Source organism: Natator depressus, chromosome 6, assembly GCF_965152275.1.
Source record: "Natator depressus isolate rNatDep1 chromosome 6, rNatDep2.hap1, whole genome shotgun sequence".
Lineage (NCBI taxonomy): Eukaryota > Metazoa > Chordata > Testudines > Cheloniidae > Natator > Natator depressus.
In genome coordinates, this window is record NC_134239.1 from 32,181,607 (window position 1) to 32,199,270 (window position 17,664).

At 39.0% G+C, this 17,664-nt stretch overlaps 1 protein-coding gene across 1 annotated transcript in view; it reads right to left on the reverse strand.

The window, feature by feature from the left end:
• Positions 1-401: 401 nt before the first annotated feature.
• PDE3B (phosphodiesterase 3B) overlaps positions 402-17,664 on the reverse strand; it is a 243,110-nt gene continuing 225,847 nt past the window's right edge. The window contains exons 13-16 of the mRNA XM_074954954.1: positions 10,081-10,284; positions 8,745-8,906; positions 2,748-2,997; positions 402-2,346 (exon numbers count right to left, since the gene is read on the reverse strand). Coding sequence (XP_074811055.1) covers positions 2,117-2,346; positions 2,748-2,997; positions 8,745-8,906; positions 10,081-10,284 — 846 coding nt within the window. The 3' untranslated portion in view covers positions 402-2,116. The remainder of the gene's footprint in view (positions 2,347-2,747; positions 2,998-8,744; positions 8,907-10,080; positions 10,285-17,664) is intronic.

The following is a 17,664-nucleotide window of genomic DNA, read 5'->3' on the forward strand; positions in this document are numbered from 1 at the left end:
TGTTGGGTGAGTAAAACCACGTCCTTCACTTTTTATTATAGCCATGCTTGCAAATATGACTTGATCTGGCCTTTAGTAATGATGTCATTACCTCCATTCGTTTCCTGATCTCAGTAATCAAAATATTTTTTTGGAAATCTATGAACAGAATGTACAATGTACATGCACAATCAATAAATGTCAACTTATATTTGCTAAATTCTATTACCGGTAGAAATATTTGGTGGGAACACTGCTTAGGTGTTACAAAAGATGTGGTGGTAGCAATGATGGCAGTCACAGGAGAATTTGGCACTGACTCTGTATAATAAATAACACAAGTGTCTGAGACAAAAACAGCTCAGAGCTCCCATTTCTAGTCATTTAGATTGGCCAACTGTACAAAATTAAATTAAAAATCCTTGGTAACAATGGTTCACACTAAGTTTATCTTTAAAAGATTACATTTTTTTTACCCAACTGAGATGAAGGTATAAACACAGATAAATTTAGATACAGTCTGCAAGATCAACAAAAACCAAATGTCTGGATTTATTCACTGTGCAGAATGTAAAGACTTGTTTGGTATTAAAAGGTACTCATTTAAAATTAGTGTAGTTTACTGTTTGCATAAGAAAATTACATACTTGCAGCTTAACTAGTTTATGCAGTTTCTTTGCAATTATCCTTACAATGATACTTGTCCTGATAATAACTTCTGTGGAATGTTTAGACTTCTCACTTAAAAAACCTAAACCCCCATGTATTCTGTAATACAGTAACTGTATTTACACTGCTGTGGGGTATTACAAATACATAGTAGTCCTGTTCTGCATTCTATATGTACTGGCCAGGATGTATATCTGATTAAATGCGTGTATTATGATGTGTGTATTATGGAAAATGAAAGATTAAAGTGCACTAAAATATGGGACATATGGAGATGGTGACATTCCAATGACAACACTGTAATACATTCTTTATTCAATGTATGCATGTTCTTTCAAAACAGTAGTAAAAAGTTTTTCAGTTGTTTATCTCTAGCATGAGTGGTTTACACTATGTTTTGTGGTATGTATTTATGCGAGATTTATAAGGGCAGGGAAAATGTACACTTGTCATTTTGAAACAATAGCTTTTTTTAAAAAAAACCCAAACTTTAATTCTCCTGAAGTTTTACATACAAAGAATAAATGAATTATGATCTTATTTTCCTCAAAAAATTAACATCTAACATTGGTGCAGGATTTTAAATTATATAAAATCTGCTGTGTGGTAAATTAACATGTTTTTTAACATGAATCCTGAGTAAGAGTGGAACATATAGCATTATTGACTAAAAATAAAATCCCTTCATGATTAAAATTGAACAGTTTTTATGTTCTACCACAGAACAGCAAGGCAATATATAATGAGAGCCTTGTATTCAACAACTGTCATGAATACCCATTGCAAACCTGAATATTTTCAGCAAAAATAAAATGGCAGATTATGCACAACAGTAAAAAGCATCAGAAATAGATGCACCTGGGATTTTTTTTTTAAACCACAAAAATTAGAATTTAGCTTTTGTTTCACAGTCATCAAATGGTTAAACCAATCTGAGATAACTGCATTAGGTAAACCATTGCACTGAGTAGAGACCCCCAATCAGGCTTGTACTGCAACATTAATATTGGTTTTCATATAGGCACAGACTTCCTTTTTATATTCATGTTCAAAAACAACATGAAGTACAAATCTCAAAATATTATTAGGATCTACCCAACATTTCCACATAAGCAAAAAGTTCTGGCCACTTTGGTAAATGAAGTTACTGAATTTTTTTAGAACTGGAGGTACCTCATGGAAAATAAGAGCTCTGAATTCAGCAAGGCAGCATTATATCAAGGTATTTGTACACCAAGAAGGGCAGGGAGAACTTTGCATCATGGTATACGATATTCAATCTTTGAATAAAGTTTTATATTCCATGTGGTGAAAGTGCATAGGAGTGAGATTCTGCTAAAGCAGCAAGAATCCTCTCACAGTATTAAGGCCTTTCAACTGCATGTTAACTGTGTTAGTCTATAGTCAGCACAGTGAAAACTGAAGATATGCTTTCTGCTATTGTACTGTACATCAGTCTGAAGTCTTCTCAACATGATTTCTCCTCTCCTAACTGTCGTTCCTCTTCTTCATCTGCTTCCTCAATAACCTGAATTTCATCTGTTTGAGGTAAGGATGAGTTATCTGGCTGCAGTTTACTCCCTTCAGCTTTATTTTTTTCTTCTTCTTCAATCACATTCTTCCATATTTTGTGATTTTCACTCAGATGGTGCATTAGCTGACAAAATATTCGCCTTCTGCCTTTTTTTCTTTGTAGTTCTGTAAAATTACAAACATACTTTTTTCATTTGCTAGCCACAATCAAATACAGGGTAATTATATTCTCTGTTTATCAAACCCAGATGCTACTCTGTAAACCAGGTGTAGGTTTGAACTCAACATAGCAAGAAAGAAATGGATGCTCCATCACAGCAAATATTGACATTCTATCTTTAATATCAAGTCCCTAAGGAAATTGGAAGAATTAACTAACTTCTATCTGAGGTTGCAAAACCCTTTCTAATTTTAATTCAGAATTAATTGCAGGAGATAATTTTATTCCTGCTTTCATACAAGTAGCCAAAGTGAATGGGCAAAAATAGATAATTATGATATATAAGTTCAACCAAGTATTGCCACATCCAAATCCATTAAAAAATCCTATGCATATCTTAACTTACTTTGACCAAAATCATCTTCCATTTCTTCATCTTCACTCTCCAATTCTTCTCCATTTTCATCTTCAGCACTTTCTGTATCATCGTCCTCTTCATCAAGCCATTGGCCTGGAAGCAAGCCAGCTGCATCACAGGAATTACAAAGGGGGCCAACTATGTGAGTAATAAAAGATTCTTGTAATTTTGCAAGTTGAGGAGAAGAACGGTCCATGAAGGGGCTAATAGGTAATCCAAGGCTTGCTTCTTCATCACCCTGAAAATTTTAGAAATTCAAAATTACTTTTAAACTCAGTTTTTAAAAACTGACTAGACACTGAATTGATGGTGTCTTCTTTTCTTAAAGAGAAATTAATTTTTTGAAAAGCTACTCTTTAGCTAAGACTACTTAATAAATATGGACAGATACTAGACAATCTGGGCACTATCATGCATGAGAATAAGGGGAAGTAAATTCTCCCTTCACTTTCCTGTGTGGCATCGATGGGTCACTGCTCTTGGCATAATGGGGAGATGTGGCTCTGAGGGGTCATTGCTTCTCCCCCTGTACAGGTGGGCACAGAGGGGCAGATCTTTGACTCCAATTGCTTAGCTCATGTATATAGGAAAGGGGAAGATAATCTGCTACTGATAAAACATAGTACTAAATTACTTCCTCCCAGGAGAGAAGCAGGGGAGAGAAGGAAAGGAATTGTGACTCTCTGCAAAAGAAAAGATTCTTGTAATTTTGCATTTTGAAGAAAAGAACAATCCACAAAGAGGCAAACGGGTAACTCTAAGGCACAGTTTCTTCCCTTAGCTCTTTTTTGAAGCAGCATTGTTTTTGTACACAGGACTACGCCTAATGGCACAAACTAGCCAATAGGGTCTTTAACTTCTGTCCAAAAACCTTGCCAATTTTTGTAATTTTGCAATTACATTTTTCAAGTTTCCTGCTGGAACTGGAAAAATGACTATTGAGGCAGATATGCGTACTGCAATTGATTCCGCGTACCAGTAAAGAGTTGGGTGAGTCCATGTGAATGTTCTGTGGGGTACTGGTTTCCATTATGACTTGTGTGTCATCTTTGTTGTTGCTAAACAAGCAGAACTCAGAGACAAAATCCAGCAATTTTCTCTGTATTTTTGGGAGGGGTCCCAGGTATGCAGCTTCTGCAACACTATCACTGATGTTAATGAAACACCTGTTGAATTGAAGTCTGAAATATAATTTATGTGGCTATAAGTACATGTTTCACCAACTCCATGTCTTTTTGGACTATGGATTAAAAGGTCTACTTGTTAGCCTCTAGAAATTGGTCAACAGCAGAAAGTATGTTACTCCAGAGATTATAATTACAGTTGGCTACAACTTTGTAGTAGTTCATGTTTAGAACTTCTGCTAATTAAGATTTCATGTCCTTTTCATCCAGCTTCTGTTCATACTTATTAGGATGAGGAAAAACTGAAGGGCTTTCCACCCATATTCATCATAGGATTCAAGGGATTACCATCTGATTTCTGGTTACTTAATAAAGGTAGCTACACTTCCAAGCACAGGCTGGTTGAGCCTACAAATTCATAGGGGGATTCCTCAAGTGCCAGATTATAAGAAGGGTCACTCTTCCTGTGTGTTGCAACTGCATGATATCTAACAGCTGATAGAATTTTTCCTGGATAAAAGACAACAGAATATTCAGATTCCATGCCAGGCACTGAATTAGCTCCTTAAGGCCGCAATGCTACTCCCACCAAAGTCAATGATAAAACTCCTAATGACTTAATAGATAATAAATGAATTGAATCCCACATCATCTGCTCTTCTAAAAACTCTTATTAGTAAGGCAGACCTACAGGTGTAGCTTGAAACTCATCATTCATCAGCTGAATGCTGATGTCCTTCCCTCACTCTTTGTAAGCAAGGGTAAGAATTAAAAAAGAAAAGAAAATTAAAAAGCAGCCCAGTTCCTACTACTTGCTTCGTAGGAGTGGATGAGCTGAACATTTCCCCCAAACCAGACAATTACCTAGAGAATGTCAGGAACCACTGGAGAACAGGTGCTAAAGAAGCCCTTTGAGCTCACTGCTTTGATATAGCAGAGCACCAGGTGGAAATTATAGACTTTTGTCCAAAGGGAATGGTTCAAGTACCAGATAGCTTCACCAGAGCTGTTCAAGTAAACATCTCCAGATATGTGATTAAAATCTGAAAGGGAAGAAATGCAGTCTGATGCAAAGATGATGCAGAGTTACCATCTAACTCAGATGAAGTGCTGAATACAGAGCACACTTGCTTTCCATTTGATGATGAGAGCTCAGGTCCTGAAGAGGTGTTGATGATGCACAGCTAAATGGTGGACTTCAGAGTGAAATCAGAGAAGAGGAGGTTACTTACCTGTAACTGGAGGTTCTTTGAGATGTGTGTTCCCTCTGTATTCCACTGAGGGCTACATATACGCACCATGTGCCTGTAGTCGGAGAATTTTGAAAGAAGTGTCCATTGGTCCATGTATGTGCCCTGGCTCACCTCGTGCTTCTATCCAAGGTGATAAAGGGGAGGGCAGTCTGACTGAGTCTCCAGTTCCTTTTAACCATGAATTTGACAGATCCGACCGAAGCAGAGGGGAAGGAGGACAGAAAGTGGAATACAGATAGGGACCACACACCCCAAAGAATCTCCAGTTACAGGTAAGTAACCTCCTCTTCTTCGAGTGATGATCCCCAATGTACTCCACAGAGGGTGACTGACAAGCAGTACCTAAGTTGGAGGAGGGTGTGAGGATGAGGGGAGAGGCTGTTCTAGATTTGATTTTGACAAATAGGGAGGAACTGGTTGAGAACTTGAAAGTGGAAGGCTGCTTGGGTGAAAGTGATCATGAAATGGTAGAGTTCATGATTCTAATGAATGGTAGGAAGGAGAACAGCAAAATAAAGACAATGGATTTCAAGAAGGCAGACTTTAGCAAACTCAGGGAGTTGGTAGGTAAGATCCCACAGGAAGCAAGTCTAAGGAGAAAAACAATTGAAGACAGCTGGCAGTTTTTCAAAGGAGACATTAAGGGCACAAAAGCAAACTATCCCATTGCATAGGAAAGATAGGCTTAACCAGGAGATCTTCAATGATCTAAAAATCAAAAAAGTGTCTTACAAAAAGTGGAAACGAGGTCATATTACAAAGCATGAATATAAACAAACACAAGCATGTAAGGACAAAATTAGAAAGGCCAAGGCACAAAACAAGATCAAACTAGCTAGAGACATAAAGGGTAACAAGAAAACATTCTACAAATACATTAGAAGCAAGAGGAAGACCAAGGACAGGGTAGGCCCATTACTCAATGAGGGGGGAAAAACAATAACAGAAAATGTGGAAATGGCAGAGGTGCTTAATAACTTCTTTGTTTCGGTTTTCACTAAGAAGGTTGGTGGTGAAATGCCAGTGAAAACGAGGTAGGAACAGAGGCTAAAATAGGGAAAGAACTAGTTAAAAATTACTTAGACAAGTTAGATGTCTTCAAGTCACCAGGGCCTGATGAAATGCATCCTAGAATACTCAAGGAGCTGACTGAGAAGATATTTGAGCCATTGGCGATTATCTTTGAAAACGCATGGAAGACGGGAGAGATTCCAAAAGACTGGAAAAGGTGAAATATAGTGCCAATTTATAAAAGGGAAATAAGGACAACCCGGGGAATTACAGACCTGTCAGCTTAACTTCAGTACCCAGAAAAATTATGGAGCAAATAATGAAGCAATCAATTTGCAGACACCTAGAAGATAATAAGGTGATAAGTAACAGTCAGCATGGATTTATCAAGAACAAATTATGTCAAACCAACCTAATAGCTTTCTTTGACAGGATAACAAGCCGTGTGGTTAGGGAGGAAATGGTAGACATGGTATATCTTGACTTTAGCAAAGCTTTTGATACTGTCTCTCATGACCTTCTCATAAACAAACTAAATTGCAACCTAGATGGAGCTACTTTAAGGTGGGTGCATAACTGGTTGGAAAACCGTTCCCAAAGAGTAGTTATCAGTGGTTCACAGTCATGCTGAAAGGGCATAATAGTGGGATCCCACAGAGATCGGTTCTGGATCCAGTTGTGTTCAATATCTTAATCAATAATTTAGATAATGGCATAGAGAGTACATTTATAAAGTTTGAGGGCAATACCAAACCGGGAGAGATTGCAAGTTCTTTGGCAGATAGGATTAAAATTCAAAATAATCTGGACAAACTGAAGAAATGATCTGAAGTAAATAGGATGAAATTCAGTAAGGACAAATGCAAATTACTCCACTTAGGAAGGAACAATCAGTTGCACACATACAAAATGGGAAATGACTGCCTAGGAAGGAGTACTGTGGAAAGGGATCTGGGGGCCATAGTGGACCACAAGCTAAATATGAGTAAACAGTGTAACACTGTTGCAAAAAAAGCAAACATCATTCTGGGATATATTATCAGGAGTGTTATAAACAAGACACAAGTAGTAATTCTTCCGTTCTACTCCGCGCTGATTAGGCCTCAACTGTGCCAATTCTGGGCACCACATTTCAGGAAAGATGTGGACAAACTGGAGAAAGGCCAGAGAAGAGAAAAGGTCTAGAAAACATGACCTATGAGGAAAGACTGAAAACATTAGGTTTGTTTAGTTTGGAGAAGAGAAGACTGAGGAGGACATGATAACAGTTTTCAAGTTCATAAAGGTTGTTACAAGGAGGGAGAGAGAAAAATTGTTCTTCTTAACCTCTGAGGATAGGACAAGAAGCAATGGGCTTAAATTGCAGCCAGGGCGGTCTAGGTTGGACATTAGGAAAAACTTCCTAACTGTCAGGGTAGTTAAAAACTGGAATAAACTGCCTAGGGTGGTTTTGGAATCTCAGGCATTGGAAATTTTTAAGAGCAGGTTAGACAAACACCTGTCAGGGATGGTCTAGATAATACTTAGTCCTGCCTTGACTGCAGGGGATTGAACTAGAAGACCTCTTGAGGCCCCTTCCAGCCCTATGATTCTATTATATTCATTGCCTGAAACCTGTCTATGGGCAGGTATGCTCGTGCCATGGTTTAGGGTACCCCTGATGAAATCTAGCGATTACGTGGGTTGAGGATCACTTGTTGATGTGGATGCTGACTCCCAGTGAAAAAAGGTGGCTGAGTAACAGAGAGGCTGATGTGTGGACTTCCTGTTGGGACCTGGCAGCCAAGAATCAGTTGCCAAGGTACGGAAAAACCAGAAAAACTAACACCTGATGTGAGCTGCTAGTATGGAAAATACTTCGGTGAAGACACTGGGAACGGTAGCTAACCCAAAGGCAAGTACCCTGTTTTGGAAATGGTTGTTGCCCACTATAAATCTGAGAAAACATCTGTGGGTGGCGTGAATATCTATGTGGAAGTAAGCATCTTTCATATTGAGTGTCATGAACCACATGCCTTTCTCAAAAGGATGATATTATTGCTGCCAAAGTGACCATACGAAACTTGAGTTTATGGATAAAGCGATGAGGTGGCAGAGATCAAGGATTGGTCTCCAACCACCTTTTTTCTTGGGTATCAGGAAGTAAGTTGAGTAGAACCCTGTTCTTTGATATTGTAGAGGAACGTGTTCTATTGCTTCGTGCTGTCATAAGGAGTTCACCTCTTGGACAAGAATACTGTTGTGAGAGTGGTCCCTGAAAGGGGGCGAAAGGTTTGGACGAGGTAGTATTACAAACTCGATCATATAGCCAGGGTTGATGATATTCAGCACCCATTTGTCTGTTGTTATAGACTTTGAGTGTGGAAAAAAAAAGCGCTAAATGACCCCCAAAGAGAGTGGAAGTGTCATGAGATGTTAGGATTGGTGGTTGGCGGCGCACAAGTTTACCCAACATGATTCATCCTTTAGAAACCGAAATAATTTAAAGCAGTAACAGAAGGAATAACCCCCAAATAGTAAATGCTTTGTACCCCCCAAATTTATAATTTATCAACAACCAGTTATATTTTTTTAAAAATAATTCTTTCCATACCTACCTGCTCATAAAATTCATTAACAATGCCTTCTGTCCATTTCAGGTGCAGATCTCTAACTTTTGCAGGGCCGTTAATATCTGCCAATTTGATACATATTTGACAAACTAGCAGGCGGTCATTCTCATTGTTCCATTCTATACCATGACTGTTTAGATCATTGGCCTGTTTGAACAACATAATTTTTTAACAATGTTGGATACTCTTGTAAAGAAAATCTATATATCACTTTATTACATTTTTAAGTCTTTGCAGAATATTACCCTTTTGTGTTAATTTTTCTGTAATATTTTGTCTTGTGTAATCACAAAGAGCTTTTTTTTTTTAAATGAAGATAACAGATGTTACCACAAGCAGATAACTAGATGGGAGATAACTGTTTTGAGGTTTAAAGAAACTGTAATGAATTGAAAAAACAGTAATTATGTGCTATCAGTTTCCCTTCTTTATAGGTTTGTACTGCAGTAAGTGTGCATAGTTATTGCACTGTAATACTAACAGTAATTAGCATATTATCTTTATTCCCCATTTTTCAATCTTTAAAAGATATTTTCCACTTAAGATCATGATTTTCATATATATAGACTGAACTGGTTTAATTCTTTTCTTAATCTACTGGCAATCTATAGTTGAAATCTAGAAAATGGATACTTTATTTCATGTTTGAATGCTAATTTAGGATGTTTATTTCTCCTATTATGTGCAAAACAGAGAGATTGTAATGGGTATTAAATACATGCATGCAGAGGATATTCTGATTCTTAAAAACTAATACTTTAATGAATAACAGTTTTGAAGGTTTCTACCAATAAATTTCAGAGTAGCAGCCCTGTTACTCTGTATTCGCAAAAAGAAAAGAAGTACTTGTGGCACCTTAGAGACTAACAAATTTATCTGAGCATAAGCTTTCGTGAGCTATAGCTCACTTCATCGGACTTCATTGGCATCCGATGAAGTGAGCTGTAGCTCACGAAAGCTTATGCTCAAATAAATTTGTTAGTCTCTAAGGTGCCACAAGTACTCCTTTTCTTTCTACTGATAAAGGAAATATAAAAATGTAATAATAAAATATTAAAATGTAATAATGTAATAATAAAATAATAAAAATATAAAAACTCGTACTTTAGGGTATGTTCACCAGTTTGATTTTTAAAAGGTTGCAAGTACCCTCAATTATGTAGCACATGCTTTAGCTAGGTCTTCCTACTGGTGTGCTGACATTTACAGTTCAAAGTTCTTTAAATTTAACCTATTAAAAGCAATAAACATTGAGCAACAATGCTGATAATAGTATGATCTCATAAGCAGCTACGCGCAGGCATTAACTTGTGTAACAAACCTTGGCATTAAATTCAGCAAGGAAATCAAAATGTTTCTTGAGATCTGTGGCAAGGATTGCTTCGATCACTAAGAAACGAAACCGTTTGAATTCCACATGATCAAGATTAGGTAGAAAGTTGTATTCTGGTCGAGATAAAAAGAGATTCCATGCAGAAGCAGCATGATGGTTTTCTAGGACTGATCTGTCATTGTAGAGCACAGCCTACAAAGAAATGAAAAACGAACAGGCGATTTAAGATTCAAAATTAAAAGAGGAAAAGTGTAAAGGCTAAATAATGACATTTTCGTTTAACATGGGTGGTAACTAAAACACTAAGTTGCATTCTAGTTCTGAAGGCTGAACTGAACAAGTCTTCTTTGTAGGCAGACATGCACAGGGAAAAAATAATCAGACCAGTCTTATTTTTATTCCTGAAAATATTACTGTAAAATTATTACTAAGAAAAACATTTATATAAATATAAAATATGCTTCATATGTCACTCCACTCGTTGCTGCAGTGAATATAAACTAATATGTCTGCCTGATGTGGAGGAGGGTGTGAAAGAAGATGCAGAACAAAAGCTTAATATATCAAGACAAACATTTTTTTTAATATATTTATATTTAGGTTTTATATTTTAACTAATTTTTTTATTTTACCTTTAAAACAGTACTCCTAAGTGAAAAGTTGATTAATTGGCTTTTTTAAATGAATTATTGGCCAGTTTACAATAGTCCTCTCTGGTGCCTCCTTATAGAATAACTACCATTTGTAAAAAAAAAAAAATGATGAGACAGTCTGCTTATGCTCTAGCTTAATCCCTAGCCAGCAATTACTAAAATTGAAGCTTAGCTGAGGGGGGAAAAAAATCAATATTCTGGCAAGACAAGCTTTATGTGTAGTGGTCAAATTCTGAACAGGCAATGTTACATTTTTGAATGAAGGAGTTAGCATAACTGTAACCAATCCACAAACTAATTAAATTAATAACATACATAAATACAGTTCAAGAAAAAGCCAAAGCCCTCTATGCGAAAGCAACTAGACATATTAATTCATTTTAACAATGTGAAGTCTGTTGTATGGACCAAAGAATCATTCTCCCAAAACCAAGTAGAGTAAAGTTTCTATAGTTGAATCACATTTATATGAACTAAATTAGCAAAGGATATAAGGTAATATGCAATGGAATTTTTTAAAATTTGGGCTTGCCCCATAATTTACCTCTGTAAATTGTACAAAGACGACTTGAAAAAAATTTTATCTTGGAAATATCAAACCTATCGAGTCAGGTTTCCTTAATTTTGCTAAAGGTCTCTAAAGGTTCCCACAAGCATGTGCACTGAGTTCTAACAACTTAACTGAAAGGGTGGGATGCTGAGTTTTCAACAAAGGCTTTGTTACCTCAACATGTTCAGTCAATGGAGTTAAATGGGTGAAGGAAAAACAAAGTTTTAAACAGTCTGTTGGCCAGTGGCATATCAACTATTAGAAAGGCAGTGGCTTAATTTGTAGATGGCAGCATGGTGCTCTACTTCTTGTGACATGCAGTCAGTGGTAGATTTTGTGAAAATCTGGTACTTTAAGATTACATATATTGCACCCTGCATGGTGCTCTATATGCCCAAACAGTGCACCCCCATCTAGATGGCTATTTTTAGCAGGGTAATGTCCTGCTGCCACCCCACTGCTGGGCCTTTCCCCACTGAAGTGAAAGACTCTGGCATTAGAGATAGGCTTCTGTGGGGGAAGCAGCAGGGAAAGGCTCTGGCAATGAGGAGCTTCCAAAGCATTTCCCCACTGCCTCCTCCCTGCTAGAACCTTTCACTGCCATGTGAAGCTATGCACCGCAACGTGGACACAGCTTGCTTTTTGCTGTGGCATGTAACTACACATACCCTCTATGTCACCACCAATGGTGTGCAACATAGATGTATGGTAAGATTTGGAATGAAAATATTCTGAATTAAATTAATATCTTGAAAACAAATGAATGTCATTTATTAGCTTCAAATATCTTCTGGTTAGTCTCTTGATTCTATTCAGGGTTCAGTTATATTTGTATATACTGTATATGTTGTCTCTAGCTGAAAATTTATGTAAATATAGGCTTTGTCATGTGTACTCTGCTGTACTGATATCTCTATTTTCTGACTTTTTTTTCTGAATTCTTCCCTTGGTGATATTCAAACAAAGCCACCAACAGACATCAATCACAGCAAAACTGAATTACTACTAATCTCTCCAGTTGATTTCCATTTCTTTCACACAATTTAGACAACCTTGAGTTTACCATCATTTCTATTATCTCACATTTTGGAGGAGTATATGGACATTGATTTAGAGCTTAAATAAATAATAGTGTTTGATCTTTTACCGAAGAAATGAGCCCAAGCTGATGTTCATGCTTAATGAAATAGAAGCCAAGTTTTTATTTATTCTTTGGTAAATCTTGGATTATTTAATGCTTTTTACATATATCTTTCAGCAGCTTTGCTGCATCCAGTGCAGCTTGTTCAGATGATACTCTCATGTTCATAAAAACAAGAGTTTAGGTTGTAATCTCTTCAGGACAGAGATTATCTGTTCCTCTGTTTGCATAGTGCCTAGCACAATGGGTCCCTACTCTTGGTGAGCATGCATCCTCTATGCCAGATATTGGATCCTTTGGCCCATGACTGCATCCCAGTTGCCCTCGCACCTGCCACTCATTCAAGGGCATAAAAGTGTGGAACAATACCAACTAGCTCTCAAGCTCCTTTGCCAACTGGAATCCACATCCACACAGATACACACCTTGAAGAGCACCAGCTACTGCAAAGTAAGTAACAGCTTTTTCTTCTTTGAGTGATTACCTATATGTATTGCACTCTTAGTGATTCCTAACTAGTGCTCGCATGCTAGGAGGTGGAAAATCAGAGTCCTATACAAACAACGATTTAAGAATTGCTTTGCCAAAGTAAGTGTCAGCTCTGAAAGCCTCCCTAATAACACAGTGTTTTATGAATATATGAATTGAACCACAGGTGGTGCTCTACAAATTTCAGAGATGGGGACATTTCTGAAGGAAACTACAGATCCATCTTGAGCTCTAGTGGAGTAAGCTTTTAATGTTACTGGGAGACCAATCTTCACTATTTAATAACACAGTCTGATGCGTTCTGCAATCCATTTGGACAGTTTCTAGAAAGAAACTGATTTCCCCTTTACTCTTTCAGCACAGACTATAAATAACCTAGTAGAGACTAAATGATTCTATCTAAATAAAAAGAATGAAATTTTCTTTCAGAATCACTAGCATGAGGTTTGGGAAAGAAAATAGGTAAATGAATGTTCTGATTAATATGTAAGTCAGATTGAACTTTACGTAGGAATCTCGGATGTGACCTAAGAGAGACCTTATCTCTATGAAAGATGGTGTATAGTAGACCTGCCATTAAAGCTTGAATTTCTTCTACCCGACAAGCAGAAATAATGGCCACCAAAAACTATGCTTTCATGGAAAGATGATGTAAAAAACATGCTAATGATTAAAATGGGAGACCCCATCACACTGCTAATACCACATTAAGATGGCATTTGAGGATGAGGGGGTTCTCTAATTGTAGGGAATACATGCACAAACCCCTTCAAAAGCCTAGACACCACAGGGTGTGAAAATACTATGCAATTTTGAATTTGAGGATGAAAGAGATATACCTGCTAGATGAACTTTCATAGAACCAATTAGAAAGTCCAGATGATTTTAATGAGAACAGCTAGTCCACAATGAATGGAATGTCCATTAGGAAGGCTGAGACATAACGTTGTTTGCCCAAATTGGGAATTGTTTCTATTTGGCACTGTAAGTCTCAATGGAGTGCTTCATACTATTTATCAAAATATTCTAGACATATCTACAGCAAGGCATCTTAACATCAGTTAAGCAGTTAGCATCCAAGCTGCAAGGGGCAAAGATTGTGGGCCTGAATGAGGGGTCTTCCCATTGTCTTCAGAGATCAAATCTGAGACTAGTGGAAGCATTACTGAAGTCTGTATCGACAGCCTCAGTAGCTCTGGGAATCAGAATTATCTGGGTCAGTCTGGTGCTTTTAATATCAACATTGCTCCATCCTGCTTGAGTTTTCTCAGAGTACACGGTATTAAAAAAAAATTGGTGGGTAAGCATACATCGGGCCCTGAGACCATGGTATTAGGAAAGCACCTGATAGAGACCCTTGACTCTGACACCCTCTTCATCAAAAAAATGTTGCTTTCTCCTTTCCTGCACTCCCCGCATTTCTTTGGTAAACAAGTCCATGACTGGGTGACCCTTCTTCTGGAAAATCTGTTGAATAATTGAGTTCTTAATAAACCATTTGTGGTTGGAAGAAAAATGTCTGCTGAGCTGATCTGCAAGGGTGTTCATTAGTCCTGGTAGATAAACAGCAGTGACAGGTACTTGATGATGGATATTCCAACAGCTGGATCACTTTCTGACGTAGAGGAGATGATCTGGCTCCTCCCTGCCTGTTTATATAGAACACTATAACAGTGTTGTCTACCATGACCTGTATAGAATTGCTCTGGATTAGAGATAAGAATGCAGAACATGCCAGATGAAACACACCAAGTGCTTCAGTCAACCTCTTAGGAAGCTTCTGAAATGTTCTTTAGTCATCTGGAGGAGTTGATGAAGATGAAGCTACAGCCTCATCAGGTGAATACAATGATATTGCAGGAGGAGGAACATCAGTGCGATGAATCTGTTCCTCCTCAGAACAGTGGAGCTGCTGCTGAACAGGAGAAACAGGAGGCTGCTGATTTGTATGAGGTCTGGTAGATTCTACTGAAAAAAGTGACCTTGTTCTGGGCTGTGTAGATGACACACGTCTTCTTCGATTTTCAGAACCCAATATGGCCATGAGTGTGGATCACAGGCAAACTGCTTGGGAGACAGGGAGGGGTATACCAATGTGAGTATCACCATATGTCTTCCTTATTTCTGCCTGAGCCCTAGAAACCCCACCAGGTGTGAAAAAGGCTGGGGAGTACAAAGAAGAACTCTCTTTACTTTCACCTGAGGGTGATGAAGAAAAAGAATAATCCCCTCTTCATAGGGGGAGACATTTTAACAGGAGTCCCAGGGTGGTCTGTTCCTGAATCCTTCAACAATAGACCAGAAGAAATGCCTTGTACCGACTTGTTAGCTGACCCAGTACTGACAGCAGTATTATGACTCATTGTGCCAATGTGGGACTCTGGGAAATCTGACAGTATTAAATTCCCTGGTGCCATAAAGTTGGATGCGGACATGGTCAGTACAAAAGACACCAATTCAGAGAGCTTTGGTGCTGAATGATTTACCGAGACTACTGGTACCAACAAAGTCAGTGTGCCAAGACCAACTGCACCAAATATGATGCTGAGATGCTTACGGACAGTACAGTAACTCCTCACTTAAAGTCGTCCTGGTTAACATTATTTCATTGTTACATTGCTGATCAATTAGAGAACATGCTCGTTTAAAGTTGTGCAATGCTCCCTTATAATGTCGTTTGACAGCTGCCTGCTTTGTCCACCGCTTGCAGGAAGAGCAGCCTGTTGGAGCTAGCTGGTGGGGGCTTGGAACCCGGGTGGACCAGCAGGCCCCCTATCAGCACCCCGTTCCCCTAAGTTCCCTGTGCAGCAGCCGCCCAGCAGGCTATCAATTGTCGGCAGTTCAGCTGTCCCTCGCCCCACTGCCATGTGCTGCTCTTGCCCTCTGCCTTGGAGCTGCCCCCAGAGCCTCCTGCTTGCTGTGCGGGAGGAGGGGGGAGGAGAAAAAGGGGTCCTAATATCAGGGTGTCCCCCTCCCACCTACTCCTGCACCCCGCTTACCCCATTTCCATAGAGCAGGGAGTGGACACACGACAGGGCTCAGGACGGAGGGAGCTTCCTGGCAGCAGTTTCTGTCTCAACTTGCTGACCTACTTAAAAAGGTAGTGTACTTAGAATAGGGTCAGCATACTTAAAGGGGCAATGCACATCTCTCTCTCTCTCTCTCTCACACACGGTGTGTTTCTCTGTCTGCCATGCTGTCTCCCCTTCCTCCATTTCTGCTGCCCTGTAGAGTGTGAGGCTACATTAATAACAATGGGCTAACCCTTGAGGGCTCAGCTGATTGCTAGTTCATCATTTAGCAGTAAGGCATTCCCTAGGAAATATCCCACCCTCTGACTTCATCACCTCAACCAAGCTTCACAATCATCATCGCTGTGTACCAGTATTAAATTGTTTGTTTAAAACTTATACTCTGTGTGTGTGTGTGTGTGTGTGTGTGTGTGTGTGTGTGTGTGTGTGTGTGTGTGTAGTCCTTTGTCTGGTGAAAAAAATTTCCCTGGAACCTAACACCCCCATTTACATTAATTCTTATGGGGAAATTGGATTAGTTTAACTTCGTTTCACTTAAAGTCACATTTTTCAGGAACATAACTACAACGTTAAGCAAGGAGTTACTGTACTGCAGACTCAGTATGGATAACATTACCAAAGGGTGCAAACCTATCTGCTTTAGGTTGTCAGCTGAAGGACCTGTAAGGGACTGGGTGTAGGCAGTCTTGCTTAGTGGTCGCAGCTGAGCTGATCTCTGCCCACCAGGGATGGAAATCAACGGGCCAGAGTTAGAGGAATCACAAGGCCAGATTCCATAAACAAGAGTCAGGGTCAGAGTCAGGCTGGTGTCGGAGGCCAGATATCAGAGGTAGTACCAGGTTAGAATCAAGAGTCAGGAATTGGGGTTGAAGTCAGGCTGGAGTCAGAGACCAGAGATCAGGACATGAGGCAAAGTCCAGTTTAGTAACAGACCAAGGTCTGTGTGGTTGCCCAGACACTTCTTGGGACAACACCTGGGGTTAAGTAGGGGCACTTGGCCAATCAGAGGGCTGCAGGGTACTGTCTTTCTGGGTATTATTGACGGTACTTCCTGTGGTGCCTATTCTCCACAGTGCTCCTCGACTGTGCTTCTGCAGGGTGTTCTGGTGGCATTGTGGGAATATTGGCCACCGCAGGCTCTGCAGACCCAGGTTCTAGGTCCCAGGTCCTTACAGGACTATATTTATGCCTTGAACTACCCTTAGCAGAGACCTGATAAGGAGATTTTTCTCTCCTTTTCTTCGAAGGGTTTCTGAGAAGGTGACCGCTCCTTATGTTCCCTTAAGGAGTGACAGTGAATCCTACCCTTGCCAGATGACTATTTTGGAGAAGAGCCTTTGCTGAAACAGTACAAGTGGTAGACACCTGAGGCATGGTAGCTGCAGGCGCAATTTTAGAGGAGGAAGACTGTTCCTTTCTCACTTTTTGTGTTCATTTTGAAAATGAGCAACAAATAGAGGATTTGCTTGTAATATGCCCCATCCTACACAAAACAAACATGTTTAGTATGATCATCATTCAGAAGAATGATGATGTCACTTGAGGGACGGTATTCAAAATCAGGGGGTTTCTGATCAGTCACGAAGACTGAAGTCTGTATGCCAGGTAACCAAAAGCAATATAAAAAGTTACCCAACTGAAACTAAATTCTAACACTAATATAAAATTTAATGATATACAAATTTACAGTATGAAAAGTGGATAGAG